The 24,606-nt window shown below is 30.7% G+C and overlaps 2 protein-coding genes and 1 long non-coding RNA gene across 8 annotated transcripts; 1 reads left to right on the top strand and 2 right to left on the bottom strand.

The window, feature by feature from the left end:
• Positions 1 to 482: 482 nt before the first annotated feature.
• On the bottom strand, positions 483 to 2,454 carry LOC140175945 (uncharacterized). 2 transcript variants are annotated; one of them, XR_011867067.1, is made up of 3 exons: positions 2,244 to 2,454; positions 1,690 to 2,156; positions 483 to 688 (listed from the first exon to the last, which is right to left on the bottom strand). It is a non-coding gene; the product is annotated as an uncharacterized lncRNA (long non-coding RNA). The 2 variants fall into 2 exon arrangements; XR_011867066.1 differs by lacking the exon at positions 483 to 688 and having other exon boundaries at positions 1,472 to 2,156; positions 2,244 to 2,379.
• On the top strand, positions 1,681 to 11,021 carry LOC112716719 (uncharacterized). Of its 4 annotated transcripts, none has more exons than XM_025768697.3 (6): positions 1,681 to 1,853; positions 2,987 to 3,353; positions 5,917 to 5,953; positions 9,308 to 9,544; positions 9,629 to 9,676; positions 10,350 to 11,021. In XM_025768697.3, exons 2-6 carry the CDS (start codon positions 3,037 to 3,039, stop codon positions 10,761 to 10,763), a joined length of 1,053 nt encoding a protein of 350 aa, XP_025624482.1. In that variant the 5' UTR covers positions 1,681 to 1,853; positions 2,987 to 3,036; the 3' UTR covers positions 10,764 to 11,021. The 4 variants fall into 4 exon arrangements, with proteins under 4 accessions (XP_025624482.1, XP_025624483.1, XP_025624484.1 ...); XM_025768698.2 differs by lacking the exon at positions 1,681 to 1,853 and adding an exon at positions 2,433 to 2,777; XM_025768699.2 differs by lacking the exon at positions 1,681 to 1,853 and adding an exon at positions 2,775 to 2,853.
• A 3,104-nt stretch (positions 11,022 to 14,125) lies between these two features.
• On the bottom strand, positions 14,126 to 18,237 carry LOC112716721 (delta(7)-sterol-C5(6)-desaturase). Of its 2 annotated transcripts, none has more exons than XM_025768701.3 (3): positions 17,895 to 18,237; positions 16,192 to 16,497; positions 14,126 to 14,667 (listed from the first exon to the last, which is right to left on the bottom strand). In XM_025768701.3, the coding sequence occupies exons 1-3, from the start codon at positions 18,121 to 18,123 to the stop codon at positions 14,375 to 14,377; spliced, it is 828 nt and encodes a 275-aa protein (XP_025624486.1). In that variant the 5' UTR covers positions 18,124 to 18,237; the 3' UTR covers positions 14,126 to 14,374. The 2 variants fall into 2 exon arrangements, with proteins under 2 accessions (XP_025624486.1, XP_025624488.1); XM_025768703.3 differs by lacking the exon at positions 17,895 to 18,237 and adding an exon at positions 17,308 to 17,497.
• Between the last annotated feature and the right edge of the window lie 6,369 nt (positions 18,238 to 24,606).

The following is a 24,606-nucleotide window of genomic DNA, read 5'->3' as shown; positions in this document are numbered from 1 at the left end:
CGGGTTCCACTAATCAATTGGTTGATGATTTATTGGGTCTAGGAATCATGCTTTGCATTGATGCAGGTTCCACTAGTTGTTATTACTTATTAGTATTTGATTTGTTGTATGTTCTAAATGGCTTAATGGCATAATGTAATTCTCTTACCTGTGATATATTTTGCAGTGTGACAGCTAAATATTTTGGTTTCAGCTTGTAGCAAAATGAATTTAACTATGGTGGTATATTTAAAAGTAACATAATTTTATATAGATAAATGAGATTATTGAAAATGGATTCATACTACTGATAAATTTATCTTCTAATAGTAAACAATATGATATTTGAATTCTATTTGATCTTTTATTTATATATATATTTTTTAAAATTTTAAATTAATGTAAAAAATAAAATTTTAATCTCTAACCACCAAACATAATATTGAATTTTAGTTTTATAGTCTCAGTATCAGTCTCAGTTTTTACTACCAAACACAGCCAAAGAAAACAAGGTCATTGATTTTATTTCATAAGTTTCAATTTTCTTCTTGGTATCTTATCTTGCTTTCTATGTTGCATTAATAGTGACAAATAGCATTTCCTTAATGTATTTCTGATCTTTCTTCAAATTGCCATTACCTGCCATGGAAGGTTGTTTAATTGAATGTGATTGTTGACAGTATAGTTGTGAACAAAAATATTTGGAATTCTGCAAAAAACCAAGGAACATAATCAATTAATTGAGAGACTATTGAAACATCACTAGCTATTCAATGTTGATAGTGTTGTCTAGGTATTTCTATTTAGATAGCCTATTTTAAAAACAAAAAGTAAGTAAAAATAATGAGTTTATGGCTTAATGTTTACTTATTTCGATGTTGAATAACCTTAGTCCTTTGCTCCTATACTAATATAACAATAACAATAACATAATAATCAAAACTCAAAAGGGTCCATAGTTCCGGACTCTCTGCATTTGATTTACTCTTTTCATATATTAAATTTACATTAAAATAATAAGGGTATCATATATGATATTTTTGGCGTTATATGTATATATGAATTTGTAAAAAAAAAATACATTATCAATATAAGAATGAATTTTCTTAGACATAGATATAGAATTTATTTGGGTGAGTTTTAAGGAAAAAAAATTTTTCGAGTGATTTTCTAAAATGATCTTAAAAAAAATTATATTTAAATATTTCGTGTAAAATTTATTTATCTATAAATTATATTTGGATATAATAATATAAAAATATTTATTTATTTATTTATTATACAAAAATATTTTTTTAAATAAAAATTAAAAAATATAAATTATAACTTTGAAAAGAATATTTTTAAATATTTTTATTTTTATTATTAAAAATTTATCAAATATGTTAAAATTAATTTTTTAATTAAAAATATATTTTTTAATAATTTCACAATATCCAAATAAGTTTATAAAAATATGGACAATAAAAAAAACATAAATACTATTTTTGAGTGTATTTTTTTTTTAAAGTTAAGAGTGAGATGTGAATCCTAAACTTTTAAAAGAGGACGAGAATATTATGCTATTTAAACTATAATTCATTGAATTAGTATAATTTTATTTTTTTAACATATTTTGTTTTTCAATTTTTGATATATGTTTTATATTGGTATTGATTTTAGTATTCAATTAATAAAGTTGTAAAAAAAAAATTAACGATAAGAACAGACCAAGGGCAGAGCAGAACTACAGAAGAGAGAAAACGGAGGCTGACGGCACAGTTACGGGCGGCGTGGCAGAGAGAGAGGCGGAGCAAGACAGAGGAAGTGGCTTAGACATGGCAGCTTCTCCTCCTCTTTCTCCGTCACCTCACGATCTCCTTCTTCTCCATCAGGTCCCTCTCTGAACTCCCTTCCATTTCTCTTCTTCTCTCTGCAACTTTCTGAGCAGTAGCAGAACAATGGCGATAGAAAGTCAACTTCGAAGAGTGAAACTGTGAAAGAGGCCGCTAGGGTTTGACTTGTGGCTTTGTGAATTGCGATTTTGATTTCTGCCTTTTTGGTTGGAATCAGCTTCAAATAGTGGCGGGTTCGGTTCGGATCGGGTCCGGTTTGGACGTAAAGAACCGAAAATGGGCTGTCTCCTCCGGCCACCGCTCCTACACGATGCTGCTGCCTCGGCAATTCTGAATATATAGCTTCCAAATCACTAAATATTAGTCCATTTATGCATACACAAGTTTTCTTTTTTATGAATTTAAAATCTTACGCTTAGAAAATGTTACCTATTCTGTCAAACAATTTTGTTACTCTACGTCTACGATGTGGCTTTATCATTGTTCTAAAACCACCTTTGTTGAACTGGCAAAGCACGTTGCCTTTGACAATACGCAACTCCTGCATAGGCGTTCCCAATTAAGGTGTTTCCATAACTAAAAGTAAGCTTAGCAGAAATAAAGTTGACTAAATTTGTTAATTTTTAATCTTGTGTAAGTTATAACTTTCTTGCACATATGTGTATATAAATACGAATTTTACCATCGCATAAATTTTTTATAAAATAGACTAAGTTATGAGTTATTTGGAAAAAAACTTTTATTTACTTTTTATAAAATTTCTATATCATTTTTAAATAATTTTTGTATTGTTTGAAAGAAAGTAAATTAGGATATTGTATTCTTGAAAAAATTATTCACATTATTAATACATTATACACTAATACATTATTGATATATCCGCAGACGTAGGTAGTTGTCCCAATGTCTAGAGAAAGCGTTGCAATAAAAGCAAACCTCACTCGACAAAACCAACAATGAACAGTCTCTTTCTTCATCTTTCTCTCTTCTTCCGCACTCTCTCTCTCTCTTTCTCTCTAATAAGCTTCAAATTCAAAAAGTTTACTACTCTATCACTACTACTACTATTATTTATTTATTTATTTATTTCATTATTATTATTTTTATTGTTATTATTATTATTATTATTATTTACACACATACACACTTCCTTCTCTGTGTCTACATCTCAGCTCACAACCGTCACCGACAGCCGTCTAGAGGCATATGAATAGTCGCCGCCATGGGCGGAGTAACCTCCTCGATCGCTGCGAAGTTCGCGTTCTTCCCGCCACAGCCGCCGTCGTACACGGTGGTAGCCGACACCTCCAGCGAAGGAGGTGCTTCTCATCGGTTTTATATTCCCGAGGTTCCGAAGAAGGAGAACGTCGACGTTTTGAAGCTTAGAACCCGTCGAGGGAACGAAATCGTGGCGGTTTATGTCAAGTACCATAAGCCAACTTGCACTATGCTCTATTCTCACGGAAATGCCGCCGATTTGGGTCAGATGTTTGAGCTCTTCGTTGAATTGAGTAACCGTCTTCGCCTCAATGTTATGGGGTACCTTTTTCTTCTTCTTCCTTAATTTTATTCATTGCTACTTAATTAAGATCCTTTAATCAAGTGTTCATGATTTATCTTAATTTTAAAATTGCCAGCTGCACATGACGACTACGTCACATTGTTTTCGTGTTACTAATTGAGATTTCTTTTCACTGATTAATCTTAATCTAATTATTTATTTTCTAAAGTATGGCGTCTTTCATTTTGCTATTTTCTTTTCGTTTTCCTCTTAAAACTACCATTATTTGAGGTCAACTGGATTTGACTATCTTGGCTTGAGATGGTTAATGGAAGAGTATTGGACCATCTGAGTCAACTAAGTTGTTCTTCTTGTTGGTTCTATTTTTTTTAATTTTTTATTTATCAAAATGTTAATGACTTATTGTTTTATTGTAGTTAGGAGTGTAATTTTAATGGGAATGGGTGTTAATGGTGGCCGAGTTAATTGATGTGTTATGTTCATCAATTGTCCACTTATAGTTTATGTATTGAAGGTGGTATCGTGGATTATGCTAAAATGGGTATCTGGATGAGTTTTATTTTACTTGTATGATTAAGCTAGAATTTAGTTTTTAGCACTTTAGGTGTTTGAAATCGACAATAATGCGATTGTGATGGTTATGGTAATGGGGGAAGTGATTCAGTTCAAGGAAGGTTATGACTTACAACTGTTTGGGTAATGTGTAATTTTCAAAGGCTTTATGAGGGCAGTGATGTTAAATGGAAATGAGAATGGTTTATTTTGTCTCTGGAGAATAGTCAGCTATTTAATGGCATGTTGGATTATTGATGATGGATTCTTATCCTGTTGGGATAAATCGTAGCATAATTATTAATTCAGATAGATACTCCTCCACATTTTGGATCTTGAAACATTGGGTTGACATCAATTTCCTGTTTGCTTTTTTTTTTTTTTAATTTCATTTCCATGTATTCGAATGGAATTTAATTGCTGTGGACCGAGTTAGGTTGAAATTATAATACTTCTTAAGTTAGATGGTTGTGTCAAAAGCTTCTGTCAATCTATAATTGTTATTTGTGCAAAAAATTATTTTCACTTACAAGGTATATGAATTAAATCCTTTCTTGTTCATAAGAAAAAAAAATTTAAGAAATAAATAAAATCATGTTTCTGTTGTTAATTATTTTGTTAATTGAATCCCAAAAGTATAGGATAGGATATGAAAATAAGAAATCAAACAGATAAATGAAAGAGGTGACATCACTTCAGTTCCTGTCTCCTCTAAAGAATATGACTTCAAATAAGTCAGTTAGAAGTGAACAAATGAAATTAATTCCTGTCCCTGAACCACAGTAATTTGACACGAATTCGGTCTCCCCCTTAGTAGGAAATGGCATCAATTTACATCGTACAAATAGTAAAGGAGAGGCGGAGTTTATAAGCATAATTTGTGCTTTGTGGCCATTTTGAAGTAGAATACAAACTAGTATGGTAGCATAGTTTTTTTTTCCCTGCATTTTTTTAATCTAGTCTAGGGACCAAAATTATCCATTTTGAATGTGTTTTCAATTGTTCAGATGTTAGTATTTAGTTTGAATGACTTGCAACTGATTCATTTGATGGAATATACTCTAGAAAAATTTATTTGTCAAATTGTTAATAGATTCAAGCAAAAATGTTCCCAACTGAGAACTTTGTTAACTAACTAAAAGAGATCTTTTATAGAAAAATTCATAAACCGATAATGTTCAGAAAATTCCCACTGTATAGATTGGTTTTATATTTAGTTCGTTGGAACTTCTGTTCTTTTGTGGAATTTTACAATGAAGGAACTATGGTCATTGTCATTTGTTAAGTCACAAGACCATTTCAGTTACAAGTTCCTGAGGTGATTAGTTCTTGTACTCACTAAATATCTAAAGGCTCTTTGAGAGAGAGAGAGAGAGAGCTTTTGCGTTGGTGCAATTTCACATGGCAATTGTGGTTCTTGTAATCTTGTTGCAAAATTGTATTCTGATGAGATTATTCCTTTGCTTGTTAGGATATGAACTGAGGTAGATAAATATATTAGGCTTGAGTTTATAAATGAATTAATTGAGTTTACAAATATCTTCCTGTGTCGAATTTCCATCATCTATGATAATTTCTTATTGTATTGTACATGGTATTGTATTTGTTGGTAGTATTTGTCTTACCCTTCTTTTCATTTTCCCTCCTTCCTTCTTTTTCCGTAGAGGCCCTAGAGTTGCGAAGGAGGGAGTAGATTGATTTATACTTCATGGAAGTATTAATGTTAGTTTTGCTAATGAGTAAACTTTTCACTAGAAAAATAAGCTTTTGAAGTTTCTGAGGATGAATGGAATAAGCTAAGTGTTGCTTGTAATGTTGTCCAATATTTTTTGTTCTTCACAAGTTAGCTATTCCATACAGTAGATCATTTGGTTTGCTACAAATTTTCCTTTGTATATATTTTTTCAGTAAATAGTTACCTTTGTATTTATTTATTGAATTCCTTTAAATGTGAACATAAGGAAATTTAACAGTGTCTTTTATTTATACCTTTTTTAATTTATTTATTTATTTTTATTTTCTCTGCAGTTATGATTACTCTGGTTATGGACAGTCAACTGGAAAGGTTCGTTACTTATTATAATAATTTTTATATTGCTTTTCTTCTCTTTTTACCCTTTTTAGTTTTTCTTCATTTCATCTTTTTTTTTTTTTAATTCTAACAGGTCTTTTGTCTTCCTTCCCTATTTGCAAATTTGAATGTTAATTTAATCAATACAATTATTGTGGGGACACTGAAGTAAATTGCGTAATGGAAATGATAATCCATTCGGCCCTTTTACTGTACACATAGTAGTTTTTTTTTGGTGTTGCAGCCTTTGGATTATTTGCAGTGCAAAATGAACTGTGATGGCCTCAAGGGCACTGTGCCAAATGTTAATGGCTGTTAGTATTCTCATTCATCTTTGGTATAGATAATCCGAAAGCCACATTAAAGTAGGAACCACGTTATTTCTCATATACACAGTAAAAATTGCCATCAACTCTTTTCCATTTTGTTCATATGGTGCATTGAATAAATTTGAAAAAGAATCATAATTATGACCAACAGAGATAAATAAACAAGACTCATTCCTTTTTGGATTGGTTTCTTGGAATAACCATCCTTCTATATAAGAGAATAGTGGGCTGTTTTTCCCCAACAATCGCAAACATTAATAAATTATTTTCTAGGTGCAATTTTATAGATTTTTCCCTTACAAGTAGTAATCCTTAGTTACATAAACCATGTTGTGGCTAGAATTTAAGGGGTTTTTTATTTATTATTATTATTTACTAAGTATGAAGTCTTCTCCAATAGGAGATTTGAGGATGGGAGGGAGGGAGGAAATTAGAGGGAAGGTAGAGGATTATAGCTATGAAGCTCAAGGTCTGGAGGTAGATGGTGTTCCTATATGTACAAGTACAACAGTTCACAGAATACAAGTTTAACAGAAGTAATTTTAGGTTAGAGGAGAGTGGATACAGGTACAGTTTCAATAGCTAAGTGGGTACACTAAGCTAAAATAGGATAAGTTGGAGTAGCACTTATTAGGGAGTGGATGTTACCAGTTACCACTCTCATTTTGTTCATGTGTGTAGAAGGATGCGAAAACCTTGTTAATGAGGAGAGTGTATTTGATGGAGGGTGTCATAATAGATAAAGATAGAGGACACCAAGAAAAAACTAAATAACACTGCCAAAATGGATTTGCAGTTTAATAATTTGAATATAGTCATGGTTTATAAATTAGAACAGGATCCATGTAGCCAAAAGCACAGAAGGATCCATGCATGTGATTGTTCTTTTTTTGGGGGTCCACAATTAGGCCAATCCCTTACTGGCTTGTTAGCATCTCAATGGTTGGGACAGCTAGTCCAGATTTTGAAGTTTATCCATGCCCAAGGTGAGAATCAAACTCTTGGCACTTGATTAAGAGAGGGCCACTTGTTTGTACTATTTAAGAGAGTAAAAAGTTTTTTTTTTTTAAATTAAAAAAAGAAATTCTCTTTACTCAATAATTATAAAAGAAGTACTGATAAATTTTGGATTGTTTATTTATACTTCTAAGAAGAAAGTAGTATAAATGACCAATCTGTAATTTTTGAGTGGGTAGGGAGTTACTTTTCCCAGAAGTAGAGGATGTAGGAGAGAGAATGTTGTTTCCTGAATATTTACCAAACACTCTCCTTTTAGAATTTCAAATTTATCTTTAAAAATTTTTAACTATTACTCTCTTCCTACCCTCATTTTCACCCTATCTCCATATACTTAGTTGAAATTTTACAAGAAGAACTACTTCCATGTTTATGACATCCAAACACTTGAACAATTTTAGTTTGTTAAAAAGTACGTGTGTAATTATCTCCAAATGCAAAACATTCTTTTACTCTAGCTTTTACCTATGTTCTTTCTATTTTTGCTCTTACTTTCAGTTTTACTACTCTTCTAAGTTTAACCAAATAGACCCCAAGACTGAGTTCTTGTCGTCATATATATTTAGAAATTATTGGCTAGAACCAAAACATAAATTAAAGTGGTGTTTCTAATAGTATTGTATGGTGTTTTGATCATATGTGCTTAGAAATTATGGCCATGAAAAACATAAAGGTGTTTTTAATAGTATTGTTATATGACTATGATTTTACTAAATTTATAGGACTTGAGAGATATGATAGTATTATATGATATTTTTACAACATGCCTACATTTAAAGAATGAGGTATATTTTTACATATTGGAAATGTCTTCTTTAAGCAAATCATTTTCACAAAGCACAAACAATTTTAGCCAAAGGGAATATAACACAGCATTCCATGAAAATATTGAGAAAAAAAAATGTGTGGGTGCCTTTTTTTTTTTTGTTTTTTTGGGGGGGGGGGGGGGACTTAAATCAATTCCTCGACATTTTAACATTACCCATTAGCTTAATAGTTCCATTACTTTTTCCGGTGCTAGCTAATTATTTAAATTTATTCAAAATTTAAAATTGTTTATGCTATTCCAAAATAATTCGAACTTTTTCATTACCAAACATAAAATGCCAATTTGTTTTGATAAGTACAAGCACCCACTCAATGAGCAATGAATACCAAACCTACCCTTATTTGGATAAGTTGTCTTAGAAAACTATTTAAAATATTGATTTATGAAATTTAGGTTTATAAAACCCTAGGTTTCAGAATTGCTACTTCAAATACAAAAACCTTTGTATATAAACTATAGCCATTTGGTAGTGTTTTCGGTATTATGGGATACACATACTCCCATATGAAGTAGTATGGAATGATTGATGTTGTATTTAAGGAGATTGATTCTTCTCTTTCAACAGCTAGGTTTCAAGGTATAGTTTTCCTACTTTTCTTAAGTAATTAAACCACTTATATGTTAGTTCAATGTAGTGTAATTGACTAATAGATCTAAATACATGTATCAGTATTAGCATGATGCTTCTGTGTTTGCATTTTCGTTATAGTAACCAATATTTGTTCAATAGGTTAGTATTGGTTACATGTATATGTTCTTACATTCTTATATTAGATTGATATACTAATCCGGTATATTGACATAACATTTACTCTTGTTTATACTAGTATTTATGTGGATACCAGTATTTTTAATGGCTGCTAAATGCTAACATAACAAAAATGCTAATAATATCCTTCATATTTTTTTCCCTTTCATAGAAAGAATCATACTATTCTTGGTTGACCCCCCCCCCCCCCAAAAAAAAACAACAACACAAAAAAAAAAAGAAAAGAAAAACAGACACATAGACCAAAAAGAAAGAAAGAAAGAAAGAAAACACTTCTTGAACTGTGTAAGTATGGTTTTGTCACAATTAAGATTTCATAACTCGTTCTATTGAAGATGATGGTTGTTGTGGAGTTAAATATTGTTTTGTAATTTGACAATTACCCTTTTTGTCTGTTGAAGCAGCCAACTGAATATAATACATATGCAGATATTGATGCTGCATATAAATGCCTAAAAGAGCAATATGGAGTGAAAGATGAGCAGTTGATACTGTATGGCCAATCTGTTGGTAGTGGTCCCACACTTGATCTGGCTTCACGGTTACCAGAGTTAAGAGGTGTTGTCTTGCATAGTCCAATTTTGTCAGGGCTGAGAGTGTTGTACCCGGTAAAACGGACATACTGGTTTGATATTTACAAGGTAGAGTTTTCTCCGTGATTGTACTCCAATTTGTTTCATTCAATATATATGGGGACTTTATGCAATTTGTTTTTTTCTATCCAGAATATTGACAAGATTGGTCTGGTCAAATGTCCAGTTTTGGTTATACATGTAAGTCATTCTCTATCCTGTAGTTATGTTAAATGCCAAAAATCCGAGCCTTGGTTGTTATTGTAGCTAGCTCTTCTTAAAAAGGAATTCTTATTGCAATAAGGTGAGTGTTTGGTTTAGTCGCATGTTTCACTATTGATTAGTTCAATACTTATATTTGTGCTAATCAAGGTGATCAAACTCGAGAATTAACTTAAATTTGTGTAGGTTTGGTAAACTCGGATTGTAATGTTTAGCTCATAAACTCAGTTGTAGGAGTTTACTTGTAAAGTCATAAACATGATATGAGGACCTAGATTTATGAATTGAATAATTTGATAACATTTGTTAACTTATAAAGTCATAAGCATTTTACACGATTAGTATCTAAATGGTGTTTCATTTTTTTAAAGAGACAATTAACTAGGCACACATGAAAAACCTTAATATTTCTTGTTACTAATAGTATGAAAGGTTTTATGCTAAATGCGTTTGAATGTAAACTTCAAATTACTTGTTTTATCAAGAAGACCAGTTACAATCACCCATTTCTTTATGTTCTATGTAGTTTCTATATTATGAATGGAAGGAAGTGTTTACAGCTGTGTATGGAATATACATTAAATTTGTTTTAAGAGCATACAAATATTTCTTTCGTAGTTAATAGTGATGGTGATCATTCTTTCATGTTCAGGGGACAGCCGACGAAGTCGTGGATGTATCCCATGGGAAACAGCTCTGGGAGCTTTGCAAGGAAAAGTATGAACCCTTGTGGGTAAGTGGTGGTGGGCATTGTAATCTTGAGCTTTACCCAGAATTCATTAAACATCTAAAGAAATTTGTACAGACAGTTGGAAAATCTAAAGGAACATCAAATGGTTCTAAAAAGGATACAGTAGTACAAACCAATGACCAAACCACAGCTAGCAATGAAGTCGTATCTGGAACTTCGAATGCATCTGAGCTTAGTAAAGATCTTCCAGAAGCTTCGAGAAACAGTTTAGATAGCCGCCTCGAGAAGTCGAAAAAATCAAACCAACCAGAAAAATCACGAATGAGCACAGACCATGTTGATAGGTTTAGGAGAAGAAAGGGGTTAGTTTGGTAGTGTTTGTACACAACACAGTATCCAGAAGAATAAATTTTTCTTTTAAGTATAAACGTGGCGGGTAATCTAATTCCAATTCCTCAGGTAATGAATTCTAAATCTAAATGAATGTATTAATGTGAGATTTATGCTTTCTTTGCTTATTTAATTGTTCCATAATTCAGCTGTAATGAATTGAATGTCATGTAAAATCAATCGTTTGATCTAAATGTAATCATAAAGATACTTTGTTTCGGTAAAATACCAGCTTGATCTTCAGATTTGGTCTCCCCCCTCTTCTTTTTCTTCTTTTTTTTTTCCCCCTCCTTTTCCTTCATTGGTCAAATGGACGATGGTTTTGCTCCAGCTGATTGTAAATCACTGTATAGCAAAAAGTTTGGATATAAAGGAAAAGCTGAAAGGGGATTTGTAAGGCTCAGCACAGCCAATAAAGTTTACAATAAAGTATTCCAGTCTATAATTCTATATATTAATAAATACAATAAAAAATAGGGATTATAAAAACTTACGTGCATCCTCCATTTTATTAAAGTTTTATACTATAAAGGCATCAATTTCATATAGTTGGGAGACTTTTACTCCTTTAATGGAATTTCAGTTAAATCAAGTTGGATTAGACAAGTTCTTATTAATAAGATCTGAATGTTGGTAGTTCAATCAGGACCAAAATAAATAAAGATTAGCAATATGGATGTGATGGTCTTCAGATTTTAGTTAATGTTGGACCACAATCTTGGCTTAAATGATAAGTTGTTGACTGTGATATGTGTTTTGTGGCACTTAAATAAAGAAAGATCTACCAAAAATCAAGACCTAAAATGAAATGACAAGCCATTTTGGATACCATCTTCTCCACTAGGGCAGTAATGCAACACCTTTATCATTCTTTCAAAACTTTTTATCACTGCATTTGCTTCATAAGTCATAACCTTGGTGACATATGCTGAATCATTTCCCACCAAGATAACCCTTTCCTTTTCTAGTGGGTGTGGAGAAAAGACCTGACAATATATTCATGCCTTTCATGAAAGGACCAAAGAAAAAAAGATGCCTAACACCAAGATTTTTATACATGTTTTCTCTTTTATCGGCCTCATATTATTTCTTTGAACATTGGTGATTGTGCCCTTGATTAGGAGAGCTTCTGAACGAGTAGATTGGTTCCTAAAATTGTAAATGTGCTCCATTCTAAAATTTCATAAATTTTTAGTTTACGAAATATTTACATGTAAATGGTCTCTCTATAAACATAATATATGATAGAATTTAATGACGCTGTTTGATTCATGTAACCGATCCCACTTGGTTGGACAAAGACTTTGTTGTTGTTGTATTTAGTCCATGAAGTGAGAATATATAGGTTATTTTGATCCTATGCTAATCAATCATTGATCAACATGCTACATGGTCTGTCATAGAGTTGAACAATAATGTGGCATATCACATAACATTGACCAATGATATTTCATGCCATGTTACATTAATTTATAATATGATACATTATTGGTTATTTATGCCACATGACATGTCAAGTTATCAGTCAATATTAACAAATGTTAATATATAATTGACAGCTCATAAATGAAAATGCCTTTGAAAATGCAACTTTAAAGAATAATTTAAGGACTAAAACAAAATATACTTCTTGTTTCAGTTTCCAAATTAGACCTTTACTCTTCTTTTTACAACTGCATATTTTAACTATAACCTGCGTGGCATGCTTTATACTACACTAACTACTAACTAGGTCTCTCACAACACTTGAAGCGTGGCTAAATGGATTTAAATTGTGGATAATGCACTTAGCTACATTTATAATAGAGTAGATAGGTACATTTAACTTCACTAGGTTTAAATTCGAACATTGCGTGAAAGTAAGATGAATATATGTGTGTGTGTGCGCGCAATTAAAATTGGAAAAAGTAAAAAAGGTATAGAGAGTTTGAACAGGAGCAGGTGAGGGAAGCTGCTGGGAAGATTGAAGAGGGATTTGTTATCCGCATGATACTTTCATATTAAGTTTTCATGATTACTTGCGGTAAGATTGAAGAAACCATCTTGCTGTAAATAAAGTGTTTTAAATATCTTGGGTGTATCATATATAATAATAGAAAGATTAAAAATGATAGATATAAGTAGACTGATCAAAATAGTAGAGTGCATTTAATTTTATATGCCATAAAATAGTACTTTTAAAACTGTCATTAGACCGATTATGTTATATGAGATAAAGTGTTAGGTGACAATGAATGAGTACGGACATAAGTTAAGTGTGGTAGAGAGAAAAATATTGAGATAGATGAATGACCACACACGTATGGACAAAATAAGGAACAGATATGTAAAAAAGAGAATTAGAGTAGTGTTTATTGAAAAGAATATGGTAGAATTTCGTAGAAGATCAACATAACATTTGGTTAGGAAGATGGCTGAAATAGAAAGTAGACAAGAGGCGAATGATAGAAAAAGACCTAAAAAAATATACAATTGATCAAAAGAGATCTATGTATAATCATCGTAAACATGATGTATAATAGAACGTAACGACATCGTTTAATCTATATAGTCGATCCCACGTAATGGAATAATTTTTTGGATTCAGCTCCTCTAAAGTTATATTGTCACTTTAGAGAAAAAGTACATCGTTAATCACCCTTGGATTAAGATACAGGAACTCACAAATAATAAATACTGCAAATTTAAAAATAATTAAAACATCATTTTACTACTTTACTAACATTGTCACTTTAGAGAATCTTTTTCCTAATTTTTTTGTTTAAGTATGCGCATTTATGAATGTACACAGCATTATTGGCGATCACATGCGGTTCAAGGGCTTGATGCCTACAACAAAATTAGTATTCAACTTTTATTGCCCTAATTAAATCTTTTAAGCATTATATATTAATAGTATTGAAATCTTCCTAAAATTAACATGTTATTCCCTCTAATAAGGCCTTGAGATGAGATCTGAATCCATCCAATGCCATTTACATGCTCTATCCTTGCCGCCAGCTCATTCTGATTATAAATCGAACCCAAAGACTTGCTCCATATTCACCAGAAAATTATTTTTAAACCTAACTATGTTTTCATTCTTATAAATTAAAGTAATTTTGATTGTCACAAAATTTGACAAATTTCTCAAACTTTGTGATATTCTAGGACCATGAATGCCTTTCTTTCATTAGAAAATTAATAAAGTGATAAAATAAAGGGTTATGTGAATCCCATTATCTTAAGAGCAATTAAACACAACTTTTTAACTTTTTCATTTCACGGATCTCTTCACTTAAAAAAAACTTGATCCCGAGAAAAAAATATATTTTCTTTCATCCCAAACTCTGCCTCCAAAAACAAAATAACACCAACCACATAAGTTATGGCATACACACAATCTGAGTCATATACAGGGAAGATCCACATGAACCCTAAAACATTCTCTAATTTCTAGAATCTTCTAGTGATGCACACAAGAAAAACAAAAATACACTTAACACCTTTATGCTTTACATGAAAAAACAAAAGCACATTTCAACCATCCAGTAAAAGATAACTCAAGACTATGCAACCAAATGGATAATCAAATATCAATGTAAGACTGTAACTCATCACATCGCCTTACCTTCGTCCTCCTCAGGCTCACGAAGAGTCCCGAACATCCAGTCCATCCATATGGTGTAGTGGCCGTAGTTATGGCGATATGTGGTATGGTGAATGGTGTGGTAACCAGCACCCATAATAGACCACACTTTTCCGTGAATGCAGTCGTGAATATTCGCAGTCCAGATGCCTTCGATGAATATGAGTGCCAAATGTGCAGTAAAATGGACTGGGATGATAAATAGAGAAAGGCTATGTGGTAATGCCTGGAGTATCCCATCAAGAGGGTGAAATGCCAAACCTTTGATACATGCAAAAAACAGTTAAAGGCCAAATTTATGAATTATGATAAGAATATAGATTCATAGCTGCAGAAACAAGGTGATTAAACTTATCAAAATGTGAATTGTGAACCTGAGTTGAATTGCATGCCAATATTATGCAGAACAAAACAAGCCAATGCATGAAAATTTTGCTTCTAGCAAGCAAAAATATAAGATGCAAAACATTTTATAGTAAAACTGAACTCGCGGATATTAGTTACATGTTTTTGTTTGTAAAATAGCATTTAAGAAAGAATTCTGACCAAATGTTCAGTCATTTTATGTTAGGCCTAATACATGCAATTAACATCCACTAAAATGAAAAGAAATAATGACATCACAACATTTGAATCACTATCTGCCTGGACACACAAAATATTTCTCAACTGGGGTGGCCTTAAAATGTGAAACAAACAGAACCGGATAGAAAGGGACAAGATGAAACTGCTCCAGTAATTTCTATCTGAAAAGATTTGGGGTCTGAGGATTCAGAATATTGAATCAGAGGAATTTTACTTATGCAAAATGACTAATACTATGATCCCTACCCTAAATCTGGGAAACTAATAACATTCTTTATCAAAACAATAAGTCACCTCAAATGGAATTTCAACTGGAACCTTATATGACTGAAGGAAAAATCTACTTTTTCATTCCTAAAGAAGCACCTATTATTTTCATTTTGTAAATTGTTTGCATCTGCACAGATTTATGTCTTTACTCTATGATTGATTGTGCTCATATCCTTCTTTGTATCCTCCCAAAAACTCCACTATTCCCTTTGTTTCTAACCAGTCTCCTTTCAAGATGTTCATAATTCCATTCCTAGTTGTATCCTCACAAGTCACAACTACTTCAATTATAGGCACTTCCTTCCATTTCTAAGGGTTGTTTAATAATAAGGAAACAAAATCAAGTGACAAGATTCTAATTTGGTAAGAGGTGACATGCAAAAAGAGTAAAAGAAAAGAAAGTTTCCTTTAGCTTCAAAACAAAATCACAGCTTTTGGAAGGGCTTCCAAGACTTCTCCTTGAGCTTATCAATCAGGATCACCACCTACCTAGCTCTTGGACTAACCAAACTGAAAAGAACATATCTGTATCTTATGATATAAGGTTCAGAAGGACTCCTTTACTTCAAAGCTAATGCAAGAATTTAAGCTCAAACTGAAGTAACTACTGTAATTATCGAATTTGTGTTCCACCTATATAAATTGATTTGAGTGATTAGCTTGAAGGCACATCAAGAAAACAATAGCTCAAAATCACACATTGAATCATTTTGATCAACAAAAGCTTACTGTTGTTGCAATCATAGCATATGCATCAGCCATCAATAACTAAACAATGGACATGAGTGCTAATTTTTGGGATTTAATAAACTATATACATATCAACTACAATATAACATAAGGAATAATCAAATGCAATCAGAATTCGAGCATGACATAAATGTAACACCTTATTGAAAATTTGAAACATGGAATATCTAACATACTCACCAGCAAACGGGGAGAGAGTGTTCTGCTTGTTATAGATATGATGAGTAGCATGAAGATACTTGTAAAGTGGCTTTATGTCATGGAGCTCTCTGTGCATCCAATAAATACCAAACTCTACAATAATCATATAAATTGCTAAATACACAACATAGGAAAGCCAGCCAACATTATATATTCTAGGGAAAGACTTTGTCCAGCCGGTTTCTGTCAGGTACTCAGAAACAGTTGGAAGCAGACAGTACCAAGGCATGGCTTTCATTGCCACAGAAATTTGCAAGAGCATGGCTCTACGTGAGGGAACGGAATCTGCAAAAGTAAGTTTTCAGAAATCAAGAAAACAATACTAATAAGTTCTTAAAATAACTGAAACACTAAACTTAAGAAATAAATTGAGACAGATGTGCAAAAATCACATGCGAGCTTACTAAAAGAAAGCGATTAGAGCTATGTTGGTGAATATCACTGATAGATACATTGACTTTGTGGATTATTAAGCCCAACTATAATGACATAGAAAAGCTATGTTCAATGAATAATCCATATATCATATTTATACAGCCCATCAAACTGCAATTGGTGAAACTAAAATGATGAAAAATATTTATAAGTATTCAAATGAGGCTCTAGTTAATGGGGTTAATGAGCATGAACATTCTGATTGATTAGACTATATTAACAATCACAGAGGTATGAACATAGTACAATTTATGGTTTTTGGCTTTAAGATCAAAATAGTATTTATAATAGTGAGATTTGCCAAAGTAAGCCGCAATCAAGGAAAATAATTAAGAGTGCATTTTGTTTGCATTTTCATTTTCTTTTTTTATTTTCAATGTTTTCTGTTTTCTGAATTTTTTGTGAAGGAAAACAGTGAAAAGAATAAAATCCTGTTTTCTATTTTCAGCTCCTGTTTTCACTTTTTCTTTCACAAAATCCAGAAAACACTGAAAATAAAAATACAAACTAAATGCATCCTAAGATTTTATAAAGATGATTAGAAAAAGAGAACAGAAAACACGTTACTGCTGCATCTTTGAAAAACCATAGCACAGTGTAACGAAATCCCCCGAAAAGATAATAGTCGTCCATCACAAAACAGAAGTTCACAATAATTACCTGTTGCTCATTTAAAAGCTGTTAACATCTTTCTCTTCAAGAGAGAGTGAAATACCAATCTTAGCTAAATCCAGCACTTACAATCAAGAAAAGAGAAGTGGAGTTCACTTATCAAAAAAAGCAGAGAGAGAGAGAGAGAGAAAGCTAGGGGTTGTTGAAGTCAATATTCTCGGACATGTTTGTCTGCCTCGGTAATTGCAATTTAGGGACAAATTGAAAAGCATCAAGCTTCTTTATTCTTTTTTATTTATATATGGGTTTAGTTATGATCATGATTAGGGAGAGTTTTCATTAATCTGTTCACAAGGAGGTGACTGGTGAGTAATTGCAAAATTTTAAACATTGGCTCGAATCTACATAAAGAACAGAGATTCTGACCAAAATTTTAAGTTCTAACAATATTAAACGAATGTTGAACTGAGCACTTACAATACAACACAGCATTATAGATCCAAATCCAAATATGTAGATGTCAGTACAAAGGTTGAAACAGAGCACAAAAAGAACCAGATTACATCAAATAACAAAGATTGTATCTATCTTTCACAGAATCAAACAATCAAAAAAAGAGAAGAGGAAAATCTTACCTTTGGGGACATAAACGTTACGCTTCCAATAGTAAATGTAGAAGCACCATAAGAGGCCAGAGATGAAGTAGAGAAGGACTCCACCAATGTAGTTGCGGAGCCATGTTTGGAAGAAGCGAGGGAGTGAAGCCCACGCGCTATGAGGCAAGAAGGCACCGAGAACAATGCGGTTATAAAGCTCCGAGTCTTCAATGAACAGTTGCCCGTAACTGCTTCTTGGGTCCTCCATCGGAAAAAAAAAAAAAAAAAAAAGAGATAGAAAGAAAGAGATGAGTTCGACTGAGTTCGTCACTCTGAACTCAAAGCCTCACGTTTGGATTTTACCTACTGTTTAGTGTTTACCCTTAAACACCACTCTTTAAAGTTTTAATGAATTGGAAAAAGATTTTGTGACTAAATTAATTAGAAAATAATTGCCCAACTACTAAAACAGCAATTAATATATATATTAAAATACAAAATAAGAATTTTACATGCACCTAAAAAGTAAGCTATCAAATATGAATAATTAATTTAACGATTAATTTTTATATGTACGTAATTTTATTTATATAAAATATATATTAAAAAAATTAAATAATACATCATTCATATATAAATAATTTAGTCATTGATTTTATATGTAAGTATATAACATTTTTTAATGGACGTTGATTTGATTACTTATTTTAATAACTAAAATTGTCACGGTTTAAACTTTTTATAATAATACTTGTTTGTAATTCATTATTTTGATTAAAAAAATTTTAATAAAAAAAGATTTTTTTATTTTTTAGTATGTTCGGTAAATTTTTAGTAGTAAAAATAAAAGTACTAAAAAAATAAAAAATATCTTTTTTGAAAAGTTGTAATTTACATCTTTTTTTAAAGATTTTTTTTAAAAAAAATATGTTTTTCATGTAATAAATAAATAAATAAGTATTTTTATATCATTATATCCAAATATAATTAATAGATAAAAAAATCTTTCTGTATGAGATATCAAAGCATAAAATTACTTTTACTTTTTTATAAAATCTTTTAAAAAAAGATAACTCTAGAAAATATATTTTTTTAAAAGGTCACCCAAATAAGTCCTTAATTAAGTATATTTTTTTTTTACTCTTTATTAGTACTTCTCTCATATTAATCAAATGTTATAGTAACAAAATACTGTGAATGTTATTATATTTTTTTGGGTTAACTATTAATTCGATATTTTAAAGATTTAGCTGTTGATAAAAAAAAATTTAAATATATTATGGACAAAATAAGTATTGAATGATTTAAAAATACGACAAAAATAATCAATAAATTATTATAATTTTTTTATAAGTAATAAAAAAATTTTATATTTAACAAATAACTTATCCATTAAATCTAAATTTTTGTGCCAACATTTGAATAAATATTTATAAAATAAAAAAAATCTAAAACAAAATTTAATCTCTAACTTTTTCTTTTTATTTTTTAAAAAAGTAGTCATTCACGATAAAAAAAACTTTTTTAAATTACTTGATAAAAAATTACTAAATTTAAAAAATAAAAATTTATTATTTTTTTAATAATAACTACAACAATTGTATTAAAATTTGATTTTTAAAATCGTATTTTAGAATATATATTTAATATATAATTCTTTTTATAATTTTTTTAAATTTTTTAAAAATTTATTGTAATTTACTCTATTTTTGTATAATTATATTACATGTACATTAAAATTAATCAACTATAAACATAAAATATATATTAAAAATAAATTAAATTATATATATTTATACATAAATATATAATTAGTTAATTTTAATACACGAATAATATTTTTTATTTTTTTATTATATAATTGATAATAATTGAGAAAAGAAGTCAAAGATTCTCTGAATGTATGTTGCATGTGTTCATGTTCCATTTTAATCTGTTTGTTGGGACAATGAAAGATTCATAGTCCTAGAAATGCTACATTAAGCCACTAGTATGTCTTTTCTATGGGCTGAGACCGAGACCGAGACCGAGACCGAGACTGAGACTAAGACCAAGTGCCATCTTGAATTTAACAAGAACAGTAGCATTATTCAAAAATCAAAACTCGAGTTGTATACAAAGGATGTAATACTAAATATATGTTTTAATAAAAAGTTAAGGAGATAGATTTAGGGCGCGTTTGAAATTTTATAAATAATTTTTTTTTAATTTTTGACTTATGAAAAGTATTAGTATTAATATTTGGTTTAATTTTTAAAATTAAATTGTAATTTTTTTAAAATATTATTTAGGAGCTTATAGAGAAGTTAAAAAAATGACTTCTCTCATAATACTTCTACTTTTCATTATATTTCTATAAAATAAATATTTTTAGAGTTAAAAATCCAAACACAAAATAATTTATTTATAAGTTACTTTTAATATAAACATTTATTATTTAAGTTATTTTATCAAAAAAAATTTAATTAAGTTAATTACTTAAATTAGACCTTAATAAGATTGCTAAATTCAGATTTAATTTTAATCACTCTTTTTGGATCCTATGGCACAGTTGTACATATTCCCTTCTGATGCGTAACCTGTGACTCTGTTGTGACTTGTGAAGTAACGTGATATACGTTGGCAAATCGCAGCTTCATGGTAATGTTTGTTGGGCCTGGAGAAATTGGGCTTCTTTGTTGAATGGGCTAATAAAAAATTGGGTTTAAATTTTTTGCATAAAATAGATTATCCCTGTAGCAATTCATTGGCCAACAGCAAACTCTTAAATGGAGCTCAGTACCGTGACGGATTAGTCTTTACCCTTAAATTGGGTTTAAATTTTCTGCATAAAATAGATACATAAAATAGATTACCCCTAATGAGAAGCATTGGAAACTTGATGAAAAAGAATTGGAAACTAAGAATAGAAAATATATATAGAAAAAGTAATAGATGTACAAATTAATTGGTCAGGAAAAGTCTAAAATCATTATGGGGCCTGCTACACATACAAGTAAAAAGGCCGTACAAGTTTTACAAGTTATCAGCCCAAACTTTATTAACACGCGCATTAACTCATTTTGAATGGAGCGTAACTACACGCGCCCCACTCAAACGGTTCCTCTTCGTCTTCTTCTTCTTCTTCTTCTTCTCTTCTTCTTCTTCTTCTTCGTCTTCGTCTTCGTCTTCTTCCTCTTCCTCTTCCTCTTCTTCGTTTTTTTTTCGATTTTCATGGTCTCTGAAATTCTTCTTCTTCTTCTTGCTGCACGTTCTTCTTCCTCTTACTCTTCTTCTTCTCCTTTTCTTTCGTTTCTGCACGTTCTTCTTCCTCGTTTTCCTCTTCTTCTTCTTCTTCTTCATTTACGTCTTTTCTCTCTGTTTTCTCTTTTTTTTTTTCATGGTAAAATCGTTTTTGAAGAAGAAGAAGCAGCAGAAGATGAGGAGGAGAAAGAGAAAGAGTTCTGAATTATGCATAAGATGTACTTCAACGAATTTTGGGTGTATTTTTTTAAATCCTTTGGGTGTATTTTCTGTAACCCTTTGGGTGTATTCCTATAATCGTTTGGGTGAATTCTTGTAACCGTTTGGGTGTATTTTCTGTAATCCTTTGGGTGCATTTCTGTAATCATTTTGGTGTATTTGAGTGATATCTGACTGATATCTATGGGTGTATCTTACTAATATCTATGGGTGTATTTTTCATTTCAGAAAAAATGGCAAGCATTACAGAAATACACCCAAACGATTACATAAAATACACCCAATAGATTACAGAAATGCACCCAAACGATTACATAAAATACACCCAAGAGATTACAGAAATACACCCAAACGATTATAGAAATACACCCAAAAGATTACAGAAAATACACCCAAATGATTTAAGAAATACACCCAAAATCATGCATAATTCAGAACTCTTTCTCTTTCTCCTCCTCATCTTCTGCTACTTCTTCTTCTTCAAAAACGATTTCAGAGCTTGATGTCAAAAAATAATAGAAATCGAGAATAACGAAAAAAGAAAACAGAGAGAAAAGCACGTAAATGAATAAGGAGAAAGAGAAGGCAAGAAACAAAAGAAAAGAAGAAGAAGAAGAGGAAGAAGAAGAAGAACGTGCAGCAAGAAGAAGAAGAAGGTGCAATGAAAACGTGCCGTAACAGTATGTGGAGGAACTAACGTCAACGACGAAGAACAAACCAGTGAGAAAGGAGGAGAAAAGAACGATCGAAAAAGAAGGAGAAGAAGAAGGGATGTAGCGCGTGTAAGGAACGTAACACTTGCAGCGAATTTTGGGGATTAGAGTTTAATTGGCTTGTAATACTTACAAGCCCTAATCGCTTGTACGCAGAGTTTTCCCCAATCATTATTAGGATGTTAATTTATTAATAAATATTTTTTGTAATCTTAAGTTAATCCTAAATGATTGTAGAGGGGTAACTTTATCTCGATTTGTTTTTATTTTATAGTTTTCTTTTGGATTTAGGCTTTGGATTTTTTTATATAAAAAAAATAGAATATCTTTTTTAAAATCAAATCAGTTTATTCTAGTGATTATCTTACTAATTTGTTTAAATAAGTGTCGAGAATTTAAATCTCATAGTAAATCTTTAAAGAACGTTCCTACTAATAATAAATTAATTATTACACTATTTATTACACTTCTCTTTGCTGTTGTAACATTTTTACAGTAGAGTACTAGAGTATAAATTTTTTTTTTCTTTTATTAGATCTCCACATCTTTGATTCTATATAAGAGGCTTTTTATTTTTTTATGTTGCATACTAGCATAGTTGCATGTGTGTATGTTCCATTGAAATGAATCCAGTTTAAGTTTGGGACAATAAAAGCGTAGTGCTAGAAATGCTACATTAAGCCACTAGTATTTAACTATTTATGATCTTTTCTATGGGTTGAGATTGACATTATGTTTGGTTTGATGGAAAATGAATAAAAAAAAATAGATGGAAAATGATATTTTTTTTTTGTTTGGTTAGCAAAGAAAATAAGAAGGAAAGAAAATTTTAGTGTGGATCCCACTAAATTTTTTTTTCCATCACAAGTAAGAAAACAAAAAAAATTATAATTTTGTATTTCTAATATTACCCTTTGTTATATTGTTATTGACAAATATTAATATAAATTTAATTTTAATATATTATTATAATAAAAATTTATATTTAAATATTATATGTATTAGATAAATAATTTAAATTAAATATATAAAATTATAATATTTTATAATATTTATAAAATATAATAAACATGAATAAATAAAAATATTTATACTTTATTTTATGATAAGGGTATTAATGTAATTTTATATTATTATGATTTTTTTTCTTTTTACTTTTCTTTTCATCTAAACAAAGAAAAAATTTCTTTTTATTTTCTTTTCATTTATTTCCCATTCATCCAAACAACATACAAATAATTTAACTTTTTTTTCTATTTTCTTTTTTTCATTTCCTTTTTTGGCTGATTTTTTTTTATATGGAAGAAATATTGGTATTTTTTTGGGAAATGAAATTATTTGGTATAATTACAGATGGATGGATTTTGTAGGTGAAAAGTCAACATGTGGGAGCATGTTGGACACGTGTCAGTATCCTGGCTAATACGTGGGGGCGTATTGGACACGTGGCAGCGTATTGACCAACACGTGGAGGGCGTGTTGAATGAGTTCCACAATACTATAATACACTTCAAATATCAATATTCAACCAAAACACCATCTCCATTTCTATATTAAAAATAATTTCTGTCTTTTCAACATTCAAATAAAATGTGAGACCGAGACCGACTGCGTCTTGAATTTAATAAGGGCAGTAGCCTTATTCAAAAAAGAGTTGTATACTTGTATATGCAGTTAAATCCATAACTTAAAAGTCCTTTTACATTTTATTTTAGAAAATAAAAGGATATAAATACTAAATATATGTTTTAATAAAAATTTAAAGATATAATTTTAATCATCTTTTTGAGTGAATTCACGACACAGTTGTACATATTTCTTCTCACCGTGTTATGGGCAACATGTGTTTCTGTTGTTATTTTCTTTTTTTTGGCAAAACATCCGGACTAAGAAGCTAAAAAAAAAATACAAAACTAAAATTAGTAAAATGATTAATAATATTATATTATATTTAAATTTTTTACTTTAACTTATATTATGTATGTAATGATGGTTATATAAATTTTAAATTTTAATTTTATTTGTTGGATTTTAATAATTATAGAGATAGATAAGAGGGGGGTGGTATTCGACAGGAGCGGGTTAGAATTTAACTTTTTACTATCCGCCCCTACTCGTCCTATTGCCACCCCTAGATATGCTGGTTTGCATGAAACGATGTTGTTTGAGTTTGATTAAAAAGAAAACCATACTTTCATTCCTTGTCCTTGATTCCTTGCACCTTCAAGCCCATTTCTCCTTTTCTTTCCTTCTGAATTAGAACATTGCACTGCCCTCAACAAAAAAACTAGTCGTTTAGCTTCCACCACCGTCGTAAGAAGTAGGACACTGACATTGTTCGTCGCACTCAGGAGCTTCCCTCTTCGCCCTGTCGGCGTGCTCCAAGCTTCCAACTCCTATTCGCTCTCACTGATCGCAGCTTCTTCCTCGAGCTCGAGGTTTGTTGTCTTAGTCTGCTCAACTGCACTCCTGTTGCCGTCCTTCGGGCTTAGGAACTTCCGTCCTTGTCTAGTTGCCATGCTCCAATCCTCCAACCCCTCTCCTTATTCATCAATCGCATGGTCGTCGTCTGGTCG

Source organism: Arachis hypogaea, chromosome 10 (genome assembly GCF_003086295.3).
Source record: "Arachis hypogaea cultivar Tifrunner chromosome 10, arahy.Tifrunner.gnm2.J5K5, whole genome shotgun sequence".
NCBI lineage: Eukaryota > Viridiplantae > Streptophyta > Magnoliopsida > Fabales > Fabaceae > Arachis > Arachis hypogaea.
This window is presented reverse-complemented; position numbering and strand designations above follow the sequence as displayed.